Below are 14,390 nucleotides of genomic sequence, written 5' to 3'. Positions count from 1 at the left end.
CGGGAACAGTAAACCCTTGCAATTGTATTCCGGATCACTGGAATATCTCATGCCATCATGTGACTTTCTCATCTCCAGTAGGCAGATGAATATAGGAACAAGGGTAGACCATTCAGCCCCTCGAGCCTGTTCCGCCATTCTATTAGGTCATGGCTGATCTGTACCTCACCTCCCTTTTCTCCAGAATCCTCGATAAAATTGCCTAACAGAAGTTGAAAATTTTGATTGCCTTAGCATCCACAGCCTTTTGGGGGAGCGAGTTCTAGATTTCAACGACCCTTTGTGTGAAGAAGTGCTTCCGACTTTACTCTTAACTGGCCGAGCTCTAATTTTAAGATTGTGACCCTTTGTTTCGAATTCCCCCCCCCACCAAAAGAAATAGTTTCTCTGTATCTACCCCATCAAATCCCTTTATCATGTTAAACGCCTCGGCGAGATCCCCTCATAACCTTCTAAACTCAAGGGAACGCAAACCAAATTTATGCAACCTGTCCTCGTACTTTAACCCTTTAAGCCCCGGTATCATTCTGGTGAATCGGCGCTGCTCCCCCTCCGAGGCCAATACAGGCACCGACGGGACCGGGATGCTGCCGGTTGATTAAAAATTCCGGATGACAGAGCGGGTTATCTACCGAGGCTATTTTTAACAAACAAAAATAAAAAAATCAAGAAATGTGCAGTATACAGTAATTGGGTATTCACCTACAGAATCCCATAATGCAAGATGGGGGAGATAATTCACGATAAAGATGGAGAGACACACAGAAAAATGGCGGATCAGAAGAGACTCCCGGCAGCGCGGGAGAGTCAGACCCCTGTTATTGAGGTGTTCGGACTTCCGACAGCGCCAAGAAGCTGAGTAGTGGCAGTTTGAAGAACTACCCCCACTGACTAACTCGGCCACTGCGGGAGACTCGGACTCGGCAACATTTCCGGTTATTGAGGTGTTGTTTTCGGAGTATGAATTTTGCCGGTTAATAGAGAATTCTGGATATTTAGGTGGTGCGGTGTCCAGAACTGAACGCAGGATTCCAGATGGAGTTAGATTAAGGCTCCGTAGAACTGAAGCATCACTTCCTCATTTTTGAATTCCAAGCCCCTCCAGATAAAGTACAACATGCCATTAGCCGTTTGATTACGTTTTGTACCTGTGCACTGGCTTTTAGTGACATGTACACAGACGCCCAAATCCTTGTAGTCTCTGCCACCGCCACCCCCCCCATTAAGAAAATATTCCAAACTGTCTTTGTCGAAGCCAAAGTGGATGAGCTCCCACTTCCCCACGTTGAACTCTATCTGAAAGAAAGACTTGCATTTATATAGCACCTTTCACAACCACCGGACGCCTCAAAGCGCTTTACAGCCAATGAAGTACTTTTGAAGTGTAGTCACTGTTGTAATCTGCAATGGTTTTGCCTGCTCATTTTGTCCATCTGTCCCATTGTAACTTCCTGCTCCTATCTACACAACTTACTGTACCTTCTAACTTGGTGTCATCTGAAAACATGGATATGCAACTCCATATCCCTTCATTTAAGTCGTTAATATATATGGTGAAAAGCTGAGGCCACAGCACAGATTCCTGGGGATCACCACTTGTGAAATCCCGCCAATCAGAGAACGTTCCTTTTATCCCTACTCTCTGGGGGAGAAATTCGGTATCGCCCCATTTGGGGCGCAATTATCGGCCGGGCGCAAAGATTAGCGCCTGGCGCTAATTATCGCCTCCGACTGCAAACTTGGCTTTTATCGCCCCTGGAGGTGATTGGAGCACTAAATCAGGCGCTTCACATCTGTCTTAAGGTGCAAAGGCCAAGGAGTGAGGCGCTACCTCAGAGCGCTGGCGAAGCTCATGTGATGTCAGTCAGCAATGGAACACAGACACACTGGCGCCGGCCAATTCTTAAAGGGGAGTTCTGACGAATGGTCATCGACCTGAAACGTTAACTCTGTTTCTCTCTTCACAGATGCTGCTTGACCTGCTGAGTTTCTCCAGCATTTTCTGTTTTTATCTTAAAGGGGAGGGTTTATCTTGGTCTCCATCCACATCCTGTTCATTGCAGCCTTGAATCTCGGCCTGGAGAGAGCTGTACATCAAATCTGCTGGAAAGAACAATGGAGAGACCCAGGGAAAGAGCTCAGAGTGCAGCCCCCACAGTCTCTTCTAAATACATACAAGGAAGGACAAATCAAAATAAACCTGCAAAGTGCTGCTCAGTACCCAAAACCCCTTCACACAGCGTTGAATCTCTCCAGAAGTCTCTCTCTTTCTCTCTCTTTCTCTCTCTCTCTCTCTCAGAATGCATGGTGCAAAAATGTCACCAACAAAAAAAGGCAGGAAGCGGTCGCCTTTAAATAGCGCTCCCCCAGTCCCTTCCTGACTGCAAAATGCTCCCCTCAACCTGTCGTTGCTAGCGGCAGGCGGTAAGGCAGGGGGCACCACTCAATTTCCAGTCCGGGGTGTTGCGCACTCGACTGACGGCACAATCTGCCGGCGCAGGAGATCGTGGCGGTAGTGTTTAGCGCCGCCGCAAAATGTCCGGTCAATTTCGTGAGAGGTGCAGATATTGCCGCGCCCGGGCGCCAGTTGCTTTGCGCCCCACTTAGCGCTAACGGGTGGCGCTACCAACTGAATTTTTCCCCCTCTGTCTTTTACCTCCCAACCAGTTACCGACCTGTGTCACAAGGTTACCTCCCATTCCACGCGCTTTCAGTTTCAATAAGCTCTTCTGAAAGGCCATATAGACGACACCCATAGATACTCCCATAACCATAATGACAGTGACCTCCTCAGAAAATATTCAACTATATTAGAAGCTACACTATTGGGCCAAAGCTCAGGTTATAAACTAACAGTTAAATTTATTTAATACTAAACAACTAACTGAACAGTACTTGGTACAAAACAATATATTTACTGTAGTTATAATCTTTATTTTTTTCCATGAAGTACCAAAACAAAGTACTTCACCTGCACTTTGTCTCAATATAACATTGATCTTTGAAACACATTGTAGTGTAGTGATTATGTTACTGGCCTAGTTACTCCCGAGGCCTGGCCTAGTTACTCCCGAGGCCTGGACTAGTCATCCAGAGAACATGAGTTCAGATCTCACCATGACGGTTTGAGGATTTCAATTCAGTTTAAAAAAAATAAATAAATCTGGAAATAAAAAGCTGGTATCAGTAAAAGTGACCGTGGAACTGTCAGATTGTTGTTAAACCCCAACTGGTTCACTGTCCCTTAAGGATGGAGCCCTGCCATCCTTACCTATTCTGGCCTATATGTGACTCGTAACTGTCTTCTGAAGGGGCCCAGCAAACCGCTGTGAAGAATATCCCACGGACTGCAGCGGTTCAAGAAGGCGGCCCACCATCACCGTCTCGGGGCAACTAGAGCTGGGCAATAAATGCTGGCCTTGCCAGTGATGCCCACATCCTGAGAATGAATTAAAAGAAAACATTTCCCTTGTGTGATTAAAGACGACTATGGGGTCAGACCTCGCACAGTCTCTCGCTTGGCTTCCACTGAGCTCATGCAGCCAAATATAAACCCACAGTTTGAAGTTCCTTCCCATAGAGCCAGTCATCAAAGAAATTGCAGAACATCATTGGACCTACTCCCTGCACAGTTGTCAATCAAACCCCAGGGGACCCCGAGAATGCCAATCACGTAGGATGCTTATCCCAATTCTCTGGGTATGATCTGCAATGACTGGTTATTAACATGCTGTCCATCCACCTATGAAGGGCACTATTCAACAGGGTTACATCTAGACTCTCTATTCCATTGATATTGGCATATTAACTACTTTTTTGAACACATAAAGCTAGGCTGACACTCCAGTGCCGTGCTGAGGGGGTGCTGCACTGTCGGAGATGCCGTCTTTCGGATGAGACATTAAACTGAGGCCCGCCTGCCCTCTCATATAAGATCCCGTGGCACTATTTCGAAGAAGAGCAGGGGAGTTATCCCCGGTGTCCTGGGGCCAATATTTATCCCTCAACCAACATCACTAAATCTGGTCATTATCACACTGCTGTTTGTGGGAGCTTGCTGTGCGCAAATTGGCTACCGCGTTTCCCACATTACAACAGTGACTACACTTCAAAAATACTTCATTGGCTGTAAAGCGCCTTGAGATGTCCGGTGGTTCCTGTATATTCCTGTATATTGCATAAACAGCCAGCAGGAGCCATGGTTTGCCCTAAGCACCAAGAAACAATCTGGAAAAACAACCTTTGGAGAGACAAAAATGCCAGAACTGAAGCCAATCAGGACAGTTGTGCAGGTACAAGTCATTGGACAGTGATTAGGAAAGCGGCTCTAGTTGACTTTCCCCATCCCTAGTTTGAAGGCATTGAGGCCAATTGTGGCATCGTTACTGGCACTCCTGGCTGAGAGAAACTAACTCAAAGGGCTGGATTTTATCAATGGAGGCAAGTAGGAGGCGGGACTCCCACTTTTTGGGTTGTAGTCCCGCCTCCATCGATTTGTGGCTAACCCACGCGATTTTCCCTTGATTGATCTTGTTGAGCCCGCCTAGCAGGCTCAGCAGGCCAATTAAGGGACAGCCGGCAACAGGTGACATCAGGGATTGACATTTCATCTGTCAAGAGCTTTTGACAGATGAAATACCAGCGTTTGAGAGCTCTGTGAAGCTGTCAAACACAGACAATCTGTCTTCTAACTTGAGTCCTTCTACTCAGACTCAGTTAGAGATCTCTCCAGACCAGAAAGCAGAGGCTGCAGCTTTTGACAGTTCAGCGACCATTCTGCTTTCTGTGCCAGTGAACTGAGGGACTCCCAAGAACTGAAGGAAGGAAGCCTGCAGGAGAAAGTAAAGGTAAGTAAAACTTATTAAAACACTTTACACTTACCTCACACACTTACCTCTGCACACATGCACCCATCACTCACCTGCACAACGAACATCTCGACCCCTCCAACCCCTTCAGACCGACGGTCCGCCTCGCTAACTTGGCATGGTTCGGAGCCATTGGGAAGCCCACACTTCAGGGCTAAAAATAGGGATTAGGCAAAAAACTTAACAGGCAGTTAATTGGCACTAATCCCCTTCCCGCCTCGGGGAGGCGGCTCCCAGCACATGGTCGGATACCCGCCTCCTGGGACATTGGCACGGAGGTGGGTTGGGGGCAGGATGGGTTTGTGCCCCCTGATTCTGCAATTTTCCCACCACTCCCACCTCCACGGGGCTTGGAAATTCGAGCCCAACGTCTCTTTAACACCTGCGAGACTCCAGGCAGGAGTGTGATGGAATTCTCACCACTCACCAGGATGGGTGCAGTTGCAACAACACTCGAGAAGCTTGACACCAACAGGATAGAGCAGTTTGCGTGTTTGGTGCCTCTGCCACTGGATTCTCTACCCCACCCCCTGCCATTATTGCACTGTGGCTGCTGTATGTATAATCGACAGGGTGAAGTGCAGCATTTGAAGCTCAGTTTGACGGCAATCTCCCAATTGTGATTTTGACCTCCGAGAAGGACAAGAGCAGCAATGTGGTTGGAAGACCACCACCTCCAAGTCAATTACTATCCTGACTTGAAGGTATACTGCCGTTCCTTTATTGTCACTGGGTCAGTATCCTGGAATTCCCTCCCTAACGCCATCGTGGGGAGCACCATTTGTGCAAGAACTGCAGTGGTTCAAGAAGAAGGTCCACCACTTTCTCAGGGCAACGACGGAAGGGCAATAAATATAGCCTTGCGAGCGTCGCTCCCATTTATTTTTATATTCGTTCCTGGGATGTGGGCGCCGTAGGCAAAGCCAGCATTTATTGCCCATCCCCTAATTGGACAAATAAATGAAAAGTGAGCACTGACTGGTAAAAGACCCTGGGCCATCAGTCTACGCTACTTAGTTACCCGTTGCTTTTACTGACCGAGCTATTCGAAGAGGTCTTTGACATTTGTTTACTCTCTATTTTGATTCATATTTTTTTGTATTTAGAAGAAAATCTGTGCAACATGCTACAGCAAAACTGCCGCCCGCTCTCAGTTGGACAGGCACCCTGTGACTGGTCAGCTGAAATACAGTGATAGGGGTTTTATGTTAAAGAAAGACTTGCATTTCTCCAGCACCTTTCACGACCACTGGATGTCCCAAAGCGCTTTACAGCCAATTAAGTACTTTTTGAAGTGGAGTCACTGCTGTAATGTGGGAAACACGGCAGCCAATTTGCACACCGCAAGATCCCACAAACAGCAATGTGATAATGACCAGATAATCTGTTGTTTTGATATGTTGGTTGAGGGATAAATATTGGCCAGGACACCAGGGAGAACTCCCCTGCTCTTCTTCGAAATAGTGCCATGGGATCTTTTACGTCCACCTGAGAGAGCAGACGGGGCCTCGGTTTAACGTCTCATCCGAAAGACGGCACCTCCGACAGTGCAGCACTCCCTCAGCACTGCACTGGAGTGTCAGCCTAGCTGGATGTGCTCAAGTCCCTGGCGTGGGACTTGAACCCACAACCTTCTGACTCAGAGGCGAGTGTGCTACCCACTGAGCCATGGCTGACACTGTATCACTCAGATACTGGACAGAGAGAGGCATTTTCCTGTCCCTGGGGAGCAAGGGCTCGCCTAACGGGGTTTGCTCAGTCACTGAATCCGAGGGAAAGTATTTTGAAGTAAAAATCAAAATTACCACTCACCAATTCTGTTGCATCCTTTAATTAATTAAATTAGTTGCGTTTCCTTTCACTAAAGTATCGTGGCTTGGAATTCTTGCCTTTACGTAACGGCCCAGAAATTTGGGTTGGGGGCTTCCCGCGTGTGCAAGCCCCCGACCTGCACTTACCTTGCGCGCCGGCCGCTGAGCTGTGGGCCCGCGTGGGATTCCGATCCTGGGCCTGCTCCAACTGCCGGCGCGCAGTGCTTGCGTATCCCAGGGGCGCAGTTAGTTCGAAGTGACCCCTGGAATCACGTGGGCCACGGAGAGCCAATGGTAGCAGGGAATGCTTCATTCATAAGTTTGACAGGAAGAGCTGTCAAACCTATAAATACTATAAGCCCCAAAACATCACTAAAACTTCAAATAATTAAAAAAAAAAAAATCACATTTTTAAAATAACTATAAATTACATAAAATAACTATTTTAAACTAATTTAAATTTTTGAAAAAATTAATTACAGTTTCTAACGGGGCTAAAAATAAACTTACCTTTAAAGTATTTAAAAATAATAAACCTGTGGAAAAAATGTTTTAATTTTAATTAATTCACCACTTACTTTGTTAAAAGCAGGCCTTGCGCCTGCTTTTTAAAAGTGTAACTGCTGGAGACTTACCCTCCCGGAGAAACCTGCAAAAAAAAAAAAACGGAAGTTCCAGGCGCACGCGCTGCTTCTCCGGCGCACGTGTTCGACCTGTGAACCCCTTTAAGGGAATGGAAGTTCCGGTTTCTCGCGCATGCGCAGTGCATGCACGAAACCGGCACTTCCGTTGGGTCTACGGGTGAGTACCCCGTGCGTACTCACCCGTGGAGACCCGAATTTCTGGGCCAATATATGCAAATACTTTCACTGCTGCCCTTTTACAAGCTGTCCTAGAATTTGTAGCTTTCTTGCCCATTCTGTCTCACTATGTATAGTAGCACTCTCTGTACCCCAATATACAGTCACATGTATATAAAGATTTGGGAAGAAGAAGTTGTAATCAAAACTCATGAGCTGAGCAGGTGATCTTCACTGAAATATAAATATAACATTCTCATCAATTACACAATACATACACGCAAGGGTGTGAAAATGTAGTAAAATTGTCTTTTCTTAAAACGTTAACTGTGTTGCTGTGGTATGTTAAATTCTGACAATTCTGGAATAATCTAGTTTATATTTCACCAATGGAAGGTACTTTCAACGCATAATTAGTTTTCTGAGATTTGCATAACAAGGAAGTCCGAAATGAGGTTTTGTAAGATCTAATCCAAGAGATAGACAAATTCAATATTCAGTTCTATCTCGTCACAATGTCATTTGTCGTCGTGTGTGGAAAGTTTTGCATCGCAGATCAACTCTTCAAGGCCTGGTGTTTTTTGGCTCCAGCTTTCATTTCATGTAATTGGTGGAAAATTGTGATGGGGAGACTAAGCTGTTCGCGTCCTTTTGTACCCAAGTGGGATTCCGGGCAATGTCATTATTCACCACCGCACTTTGAACAATTGCAAACTGCCTTTGCAAGCTTCTCACTAATGACTGCATTGCTTTTCCTCTTCAGGGGCTCGACATATATGTACAGTGACAAGCAACTGCTGGCCAGTACCTCGGATAACTTCACACAACCTTCAGTGCGTCCGCATTCAGACAGCGAATGTTCATCCAGACATGGGTACGTGGTCTTCGTGAGCTTTGCAATGCCTCTGACTCATTCCTGTGTTAATAGGTATTGCACTTGCTGTTTTCTATCTACTTTCTGTCAGATCTATATACTTGTGATGGAAAACAGCAAGAAAAGGCTTTAACGGTTGGTAGGGGGGTGAGTGCGGGTGAATTCCTTTTTGTTTTGCCAGTATTTAGGACAGTTAATTCTTTAGATTGTATTGTATTAATGAGGCTTTTCACCTCCATGCTTTGTTTATGGAGTGAGATAAGACCATAAGACCATAAGAAATCGGAGCAGGAGTTGGCCATTCGGCCCCTCGAGCCTGCTCCGCCATTCAATAAGATTGACGTAAGAAAACTACTAGGCACTTGGTCTGAGTATTAAACAAGGCTTTAATCAACTGTTTTACAACATGGAGATCTAGTTGTGTCCTTCACTAGTTCCTGTTAAAGAATGTCCTGCACAAGCTGGGCCCGTGCCCGAGTATTTATACTCTCCCTGGACAGCGCCACCAGCAGGCCGCCCAGTATTATTTCATAAGTCATTTTCACATGAATGACAAGATTCATGTCAAAGATCATGGCTGATCTGATCTTGGCCTCAACTCCACTTCCCTGCCCGCTCCCCATAACCCTCGACTCCCCTGTAGCTCAAATATCTGTCTATCTCCGCCTGTTTTGTTTTTAATCCCAAGTTACAGGTATATATAAATGGATCAAATGGGGATATCCTATACTGTGTTAGATTTAATTCTCCAATACTATCAACTTTGTATATATTTGGGTCAATTATATCAGTTACGATTTTCTTAAAGTACCATTCCATTTTCAGATGGGAAACAGTCCTTGTTTGCCCGGCTCAAATGCGTTCCGGTTAAATAACCTTAATTGTCGGTACCGCGAGTATAACACAGGGAGGATGTCACAACCGGCTGTTGTCCTTGTCACTCCTACACTCTCTGTTCAGATATTTCAGCAAGAACCAGGCATCTTAAATAATTTTGCTTTCCTTCCTGCACTGCAACACTCTAGTCTGCCTGTAGAAAGTGAGCATCTGACTACGCATCTTTTGGTCACCGTTGCCGGAGGTTTGTCTAGCTCTTGCCCACAGCCTTCGTCTCTTTCTCCGTCTATGCTCAGGTATACGAGCGCTACCGCGCGTCCCGCAGGCATGCCTCCGTGACGCTGCTAACACATTAACCATTCACGATAATATATCGATTGATTTTAACCTTTTTTTTAATTAACCTAAAGAAGTTTTGGTGTGTGTGTGTGTTCTCGCATAGACATATTGGTCATATCTTAAAGTCCAATTCTAAAGTGTACTGTGTATTCGTCATTCCCCCTAGTTCAATTGTTGCTGTTTTGGTTTATTTTAAAATTCTCCCAATTTAAAAAAAAGTGAATACTATAATTCCAAGGTCCTAAAAACAACTATGTAGATTTGACTTTCTTAAATTATTGGATGCCAAATTCCATTTAGGTTTAGAAAGTCTCCGTGATTTGGGGGTGAGTTAATCATCAGTTCCACATGAGGTTTTTGGTCATTACTATACTGTAATTTGCATGGGAAATGACACTGTGTGCCTGCGCTGATTTTTATATTCTGGTCACATTCACTTTATTCTGTCAGTCTGTAGAAACTAACAGCCAACATACACAAAAGTTCCTCTCTGTACCTCCAAAGGCTGGGTAGATATTTCACCAAATACTGTGTTTCTCTCCTTGACGGAAATGAAATGTATAATTTGAGTTCTTAGTTCTGGGTGGTGTTACTGACTGGATTGTGTGTTGTGCGACCTTGTGGTATTAAATAAAATATTTGCCTTGGAGCTGTTTAATCATCTGAGCACTGAATGCCTTTTGTAACCATTAAAATATAGATGTGACGCTGCTGCTTGCATGCAGCGACTGCCCTCGGGCGGCCAGTAGGTGCAGCGTGCGATGGGCGCCCCTCGGACAAGTTCTCCTGAAGGGCAGTGTGTTGCTGGGGTTTGGCACTGAGCACTGCCGGCACCGAGCTCTTCACAGAGCTCCTCATTCCATGGGCAACAACTTTCTAATGTTTTCAGCATGCAAGTGGGGATGTTCACCTACTTCTAACATTAACACGGCTCTGCTTAAGTTTCTGAAGTGTTCAGGCTGTCCATTGAAGCACCTGAATAAAGTGACTTGGTACCTACCAAGTACGTGGCTTCACTTCTGGAGCCAAACTGCTAGGTCCGCAGATATTTTTTGTTGCTGTAAAAATGATAGTACAGCAGCATCCTTACACTGTGAAAACTTATTTTCTGTATGTTTTTGATGTTATAGAGTCATAGAGTTATCCAGCACAAAAAGAGGCCCTTCAGCCCATCGTGGCCGCGGCGACCATCAAGCCCTGTCTATTCTAATCCCATTTTCCAGCACTTGGTCCGTAGCCTTGTATGCTATGGTGTTTCAAGTGCTCATCTAAATGCTTCTTGAATGTTGTGAGGGTTCCTGCCTCTACCACCCTTTCAGGCAGTGAGTTCCAGATTCCAACCACCCTCTGGGTGAAATAGTTTTTCCTCAAATCCCCTCTATACCTCCTGCCCCTTACCTTGAAACTGTGCCCCCTGGTTATTGACCCCTCTACTGAGGGGAAAAGTTCCTTTCTATCTACCCTATCTATGCCCCTCATAATTTTGTACACCTCAATCAGGTCCCCCCTCAGTCTTCTCTGCTCCAAGGAAAACAACCCCAGCCTGTCCAGTCTCTCTTCATAGCTGAAGCGCTCCAGCCCAGGTAACATCCTGGTGAATCTCCTCTGCACCCTCTCCAATGCAATCACATCCTTCCTATAGTGTGGTGACCAGAACTGCACACAGTATTCCAGCTGTGACCTAACTAGCATGTTGAACATTATAAAATGAAGTTAGAGTTCCTGATCTTGGCTGTGCTGTCAAAGTATGGCAACAGCCAAGCTTGACAACACTTGATTTTTAAAAATTCGTTTATGGAATGTGGGCGTCGCTGGCAAGGCCAGCATTTATTGCCCATCCCTAATCGCCCTTGAGAAGGTGGTGGTGAGCCGCCTTCTTCAACCGCTGCAGTCCGTGTGGTGAAGGTACTCCCACAGTGCTGTTAGGGAGGGAGTTCCAGGATTTTGACCTAGCAACGATGAAGTAATGGCGTTCTACTTCTAAGTCAGGATGGTGTGTGACTTGGAGGGGAACTTGGAGGTGGTGGTGTTCCCATGTGCCTGCTGCCCTTAAAGGTCATGGGTTTGGGAGATGCTGTCGAAGAAGCCTTGGCGAGTTGCTGCAGTGCATCTTGTAGCTGGTCCACACTGCAGCCACGGTACGCCGGTGGTGGAGGGAGTGAATGTTTAAGGAGGTGAGCTGCTTGTAACAGAATGGTCGGGGATTTGATGATGGTAATGCCACTGATTGTCAAGGGGCGGTGGTTAGACTCTCTCTTGTTGCAGATGGTCATTGCCTGGCACTTATGTGGCGCGAATGTTACTTGCCACTTATCAGCCCCAGCCCAGGTCTTGCTGCACGCGGGCATGGACTGCTTCGTTATCTATGGGGTTGCGAATGGCACTGAACACTGCAATCATCAGTGAACATCCCCATTTCTGACTTTATAATGGAGGGAAGGTCATTGATGAAGCAGCTGACGATAGTTGGGCCTCGGACACTGCCCTGAGGAACTCCTGCAGCGATATCTTGAGGATGAGATGATTGGTCTCTAACAAACCCAACCATCTTCCTTTGTCCCAGCTTTGACTCCAACCAGTGGAGAGTTTTTTTCCCACTGTTCGCCATTGCCTTCAGTTTTACTCGGGCTCCTTGATGCCACACTCGGTCAAATGCTGCCTTGATGTCGAGGGCAGTCACTCTCACCTCACCTCTGGAATTCAGCTCTTTTGTTCATGTTTGGACCAAGGCTGTAATGAGGTCTGGAGCCGAGTGGTCCTGGTGGAACCCAAACTGGGCATCAGTGAGCAGGTTATTGGTGAGTAAGTGCCACTTGATAGCACTGTCGACAACACCTTCCATCACTTTGCTGATGATCGAGTGTAGGCTGATGGGGCGGAAATTGGCCGGGCTGAAACTGTCCTACTTTTTGTGGACAAGGACATACCTGGAAAAGTTTCCACGTTGTCAGGTAGATGTTACTGTTGTAGCTGTACTGGAACAGCTAGGCTAAAGGCATGTATAGTTCTGGAGCACCAGGCTTCAGCTCTGCAGCCAGGATTTTGTCGGGGCCTTTAGCCTTTACTGTGTCCAGTGCAGTGCGTCATTTCTTAATATTCCGGTGAGTGAATCAAATTAGCCGAAGACTGGCATCTGTGGTTGTGAGGACCTCAGGAGGAGGCCGAGGAGGATCATCCACTCGGCACTTCTGGCTGAGGGTGGTTGTGAACACTTCAGCCTCGTCTTTTGCACTCTATATTCTGCCATCCTCGGAGCTCCCTCCAAGTGCTCAACGTGGAGGAGTACTGATTATCAGCTGAGGGAGAGTGCTAGGCTGCAGGAGCTTCCTTGCCCATGTTTGACCTGAAGCCATCAGACTTCATGGGCTCCGAATGTTGAGGACTCTCGTGGCCACTCCCACCCGACTATATATCACTTGTGCGTCCACCTTTGGCTTCTGCCGGTGGGACAGGACATACCCAAGGATGGAGATGGGGAGGTGCCTCGGATGTTGGTTGGTTCTGTGAGTGTGACTATGTCAAGCTGTTGCTCGATTCGTCTGTGGGAGACCAGTTCCCAGATGTTAATGAGGAGGTCTTTGCAGGGCCGACTGGGCTGGGTATGCATTTGTCCTGTTTCAGTACCTTGACTCCCTTGCACTGAACTCGGTAATCTGACAAAACTGATTTCCTGGTGGTATCAGCACAACGAAAATAATGAAAAATCAACGCAAATGAGGAATCGACCAATATAATGACAAAGTTAATCATTTTAAACATTATGACAGAGCTGTACAAAACGCTAGTTAGGCCACAGCTGGAATACTGTGTGCGGTTCTGGTCACCACACTATAGGAAGGATGTGATTGCATTGGAGAGGGTGCAGAGGAGATTCACCAGGATGTTACCTGGGCTGGAGCGCTTCAGCTATGAAGAGAGGCTGGACAGGCTGGGGTTGTTTTCCTTGGAGCAGAGAAGGCTGAGGGGGGACCTGATTGAGCTGTACAAAATTATGAGGGGCATAGATAGGGTAGATAGAAAGGAACTTTTCCCCTTAGTAGAGGGGTCAATAACCAGGGGGCACAGTTTCAAGGTAAGGGGCAGGTGGTTTAGAGGGGATTTGAGGAAAAACTATTTCGCCCAGAGGGTGGTTGGAATCTGGAACTCACTGCCTGAAAGGGTGGTAGAGGCAGGAACCTTATCTAAGGATAAGGGGTAGGCCATTTAGGACAGAAATGAGGAGGAATTTCTTCACCCAGAGAGTAGTGAACCTGTGGAATTCTCTACCACAGAAGGCAGTGGAGGCCAATTCATTAAATATATTCAAGAAGGAGTTGGATATATTTCTTAAGGCTAAAGGGATCAAGGGGTATGGGGAGAAAGCAGGGACCGGGTACTGAAATTAGATGATCAGCCGTGATCGCATTGAATGGTGGAGCAGGCTCGAGGGGCCGAATGGCCTACTCCTGCTCCTATCTTCTATGTTTCTATGTAACCCTCACAACATTCAAGACGCATTTAGATGAGCACTTGAAACGCCATAGCATACAAGTGCTGGAAAATGGGATTAGAATAGACAGGGCTTGATGGCCAGCGCGGACACGATGGGCCGAAGGGCCTCTTTCTGTGCTGTATAACTCTATGACACTATGAAACAGAGTCCTGCTCATTCCTAATAATGAAGCAGATTCCACAGATCGCTGCTGATCACACATTTTGCTCCTCTGTGTGGATTGGTGTAGTGCCACCAATAGGGGTATTGGTGAGTGGGCTGCTGCCTTCTCCCGTGGTGCCTCACTCTCGGGGCCTCTTGTTTCTGCTACTCCTCTTCCTCTCCCATTATTGTGCAGAGCGGGCGGTGTGCCCATTGGAAGGTCATTAC

The 14,390-nt window shown here is 46.7% G+C and overlaps 1 protein-coding gene and 1 long non-coding RNA gene across 5 annotated transcripts in view; one reads left to right on the top strand and one right to left on the bottom strand.

The window, feature by feature from the left end:
- LOC147112227 (uncharacterized) overlaps positions 1-14,390 on the bottom strand; it is an 89,072-nt gene that overhangs the window by 5,005 nt on the left and 69,677 nt on the right. The window lies entirely within an intron of this gene.
- Positions 1-14,390, top strand: part of lpin1a (lipin 1a) — a 212,518-nt gene that overhangs the window by 132,746 nt on the left and 65,382 nt on the right. For 3 of the 4 annotated variants that reach the window (XM_085996294.1, XM_085996296.1, XM_085996295.1), the window contains exons 5-6: positions 8,243-8,353; positions 9,379-9,486. In XM_085996294.1, coding sequence (XP_085852420.1) covers positions 8,243-8,353; positions 9,379-9,486 — 219 coding nt within the window. The remainder of the gene's footprint in view (positions 1-8,242; positions 8,354-9,378; positions 9,487-14,390) is intronic. The other variant, XM_085996297.1, reaches the window with a different exon arrangement.

The sequence above is a fragment of the Somniosus microcephalus genome, chromosome 9 (assembly GCF_052327205.1).
Source record: "Somniosus microcephalus isolate GS21.2 chromosome 9, FLI_Smic_1.0, whole genome shotgun sequence".
Classification (NCBI taxonomy): domain Eukaryota; kingdom Metazoa; phylum Chordata; class Chondrichthyes; order Squaliformes; family Somniosidae; genus Somniosus; species Somniosus microcephalus.
The sequence above is the reverse complement of the archived record's forward strand: the minus strand, read 5'-3'. Positions and strand labels throughout refer to the sequence as shown.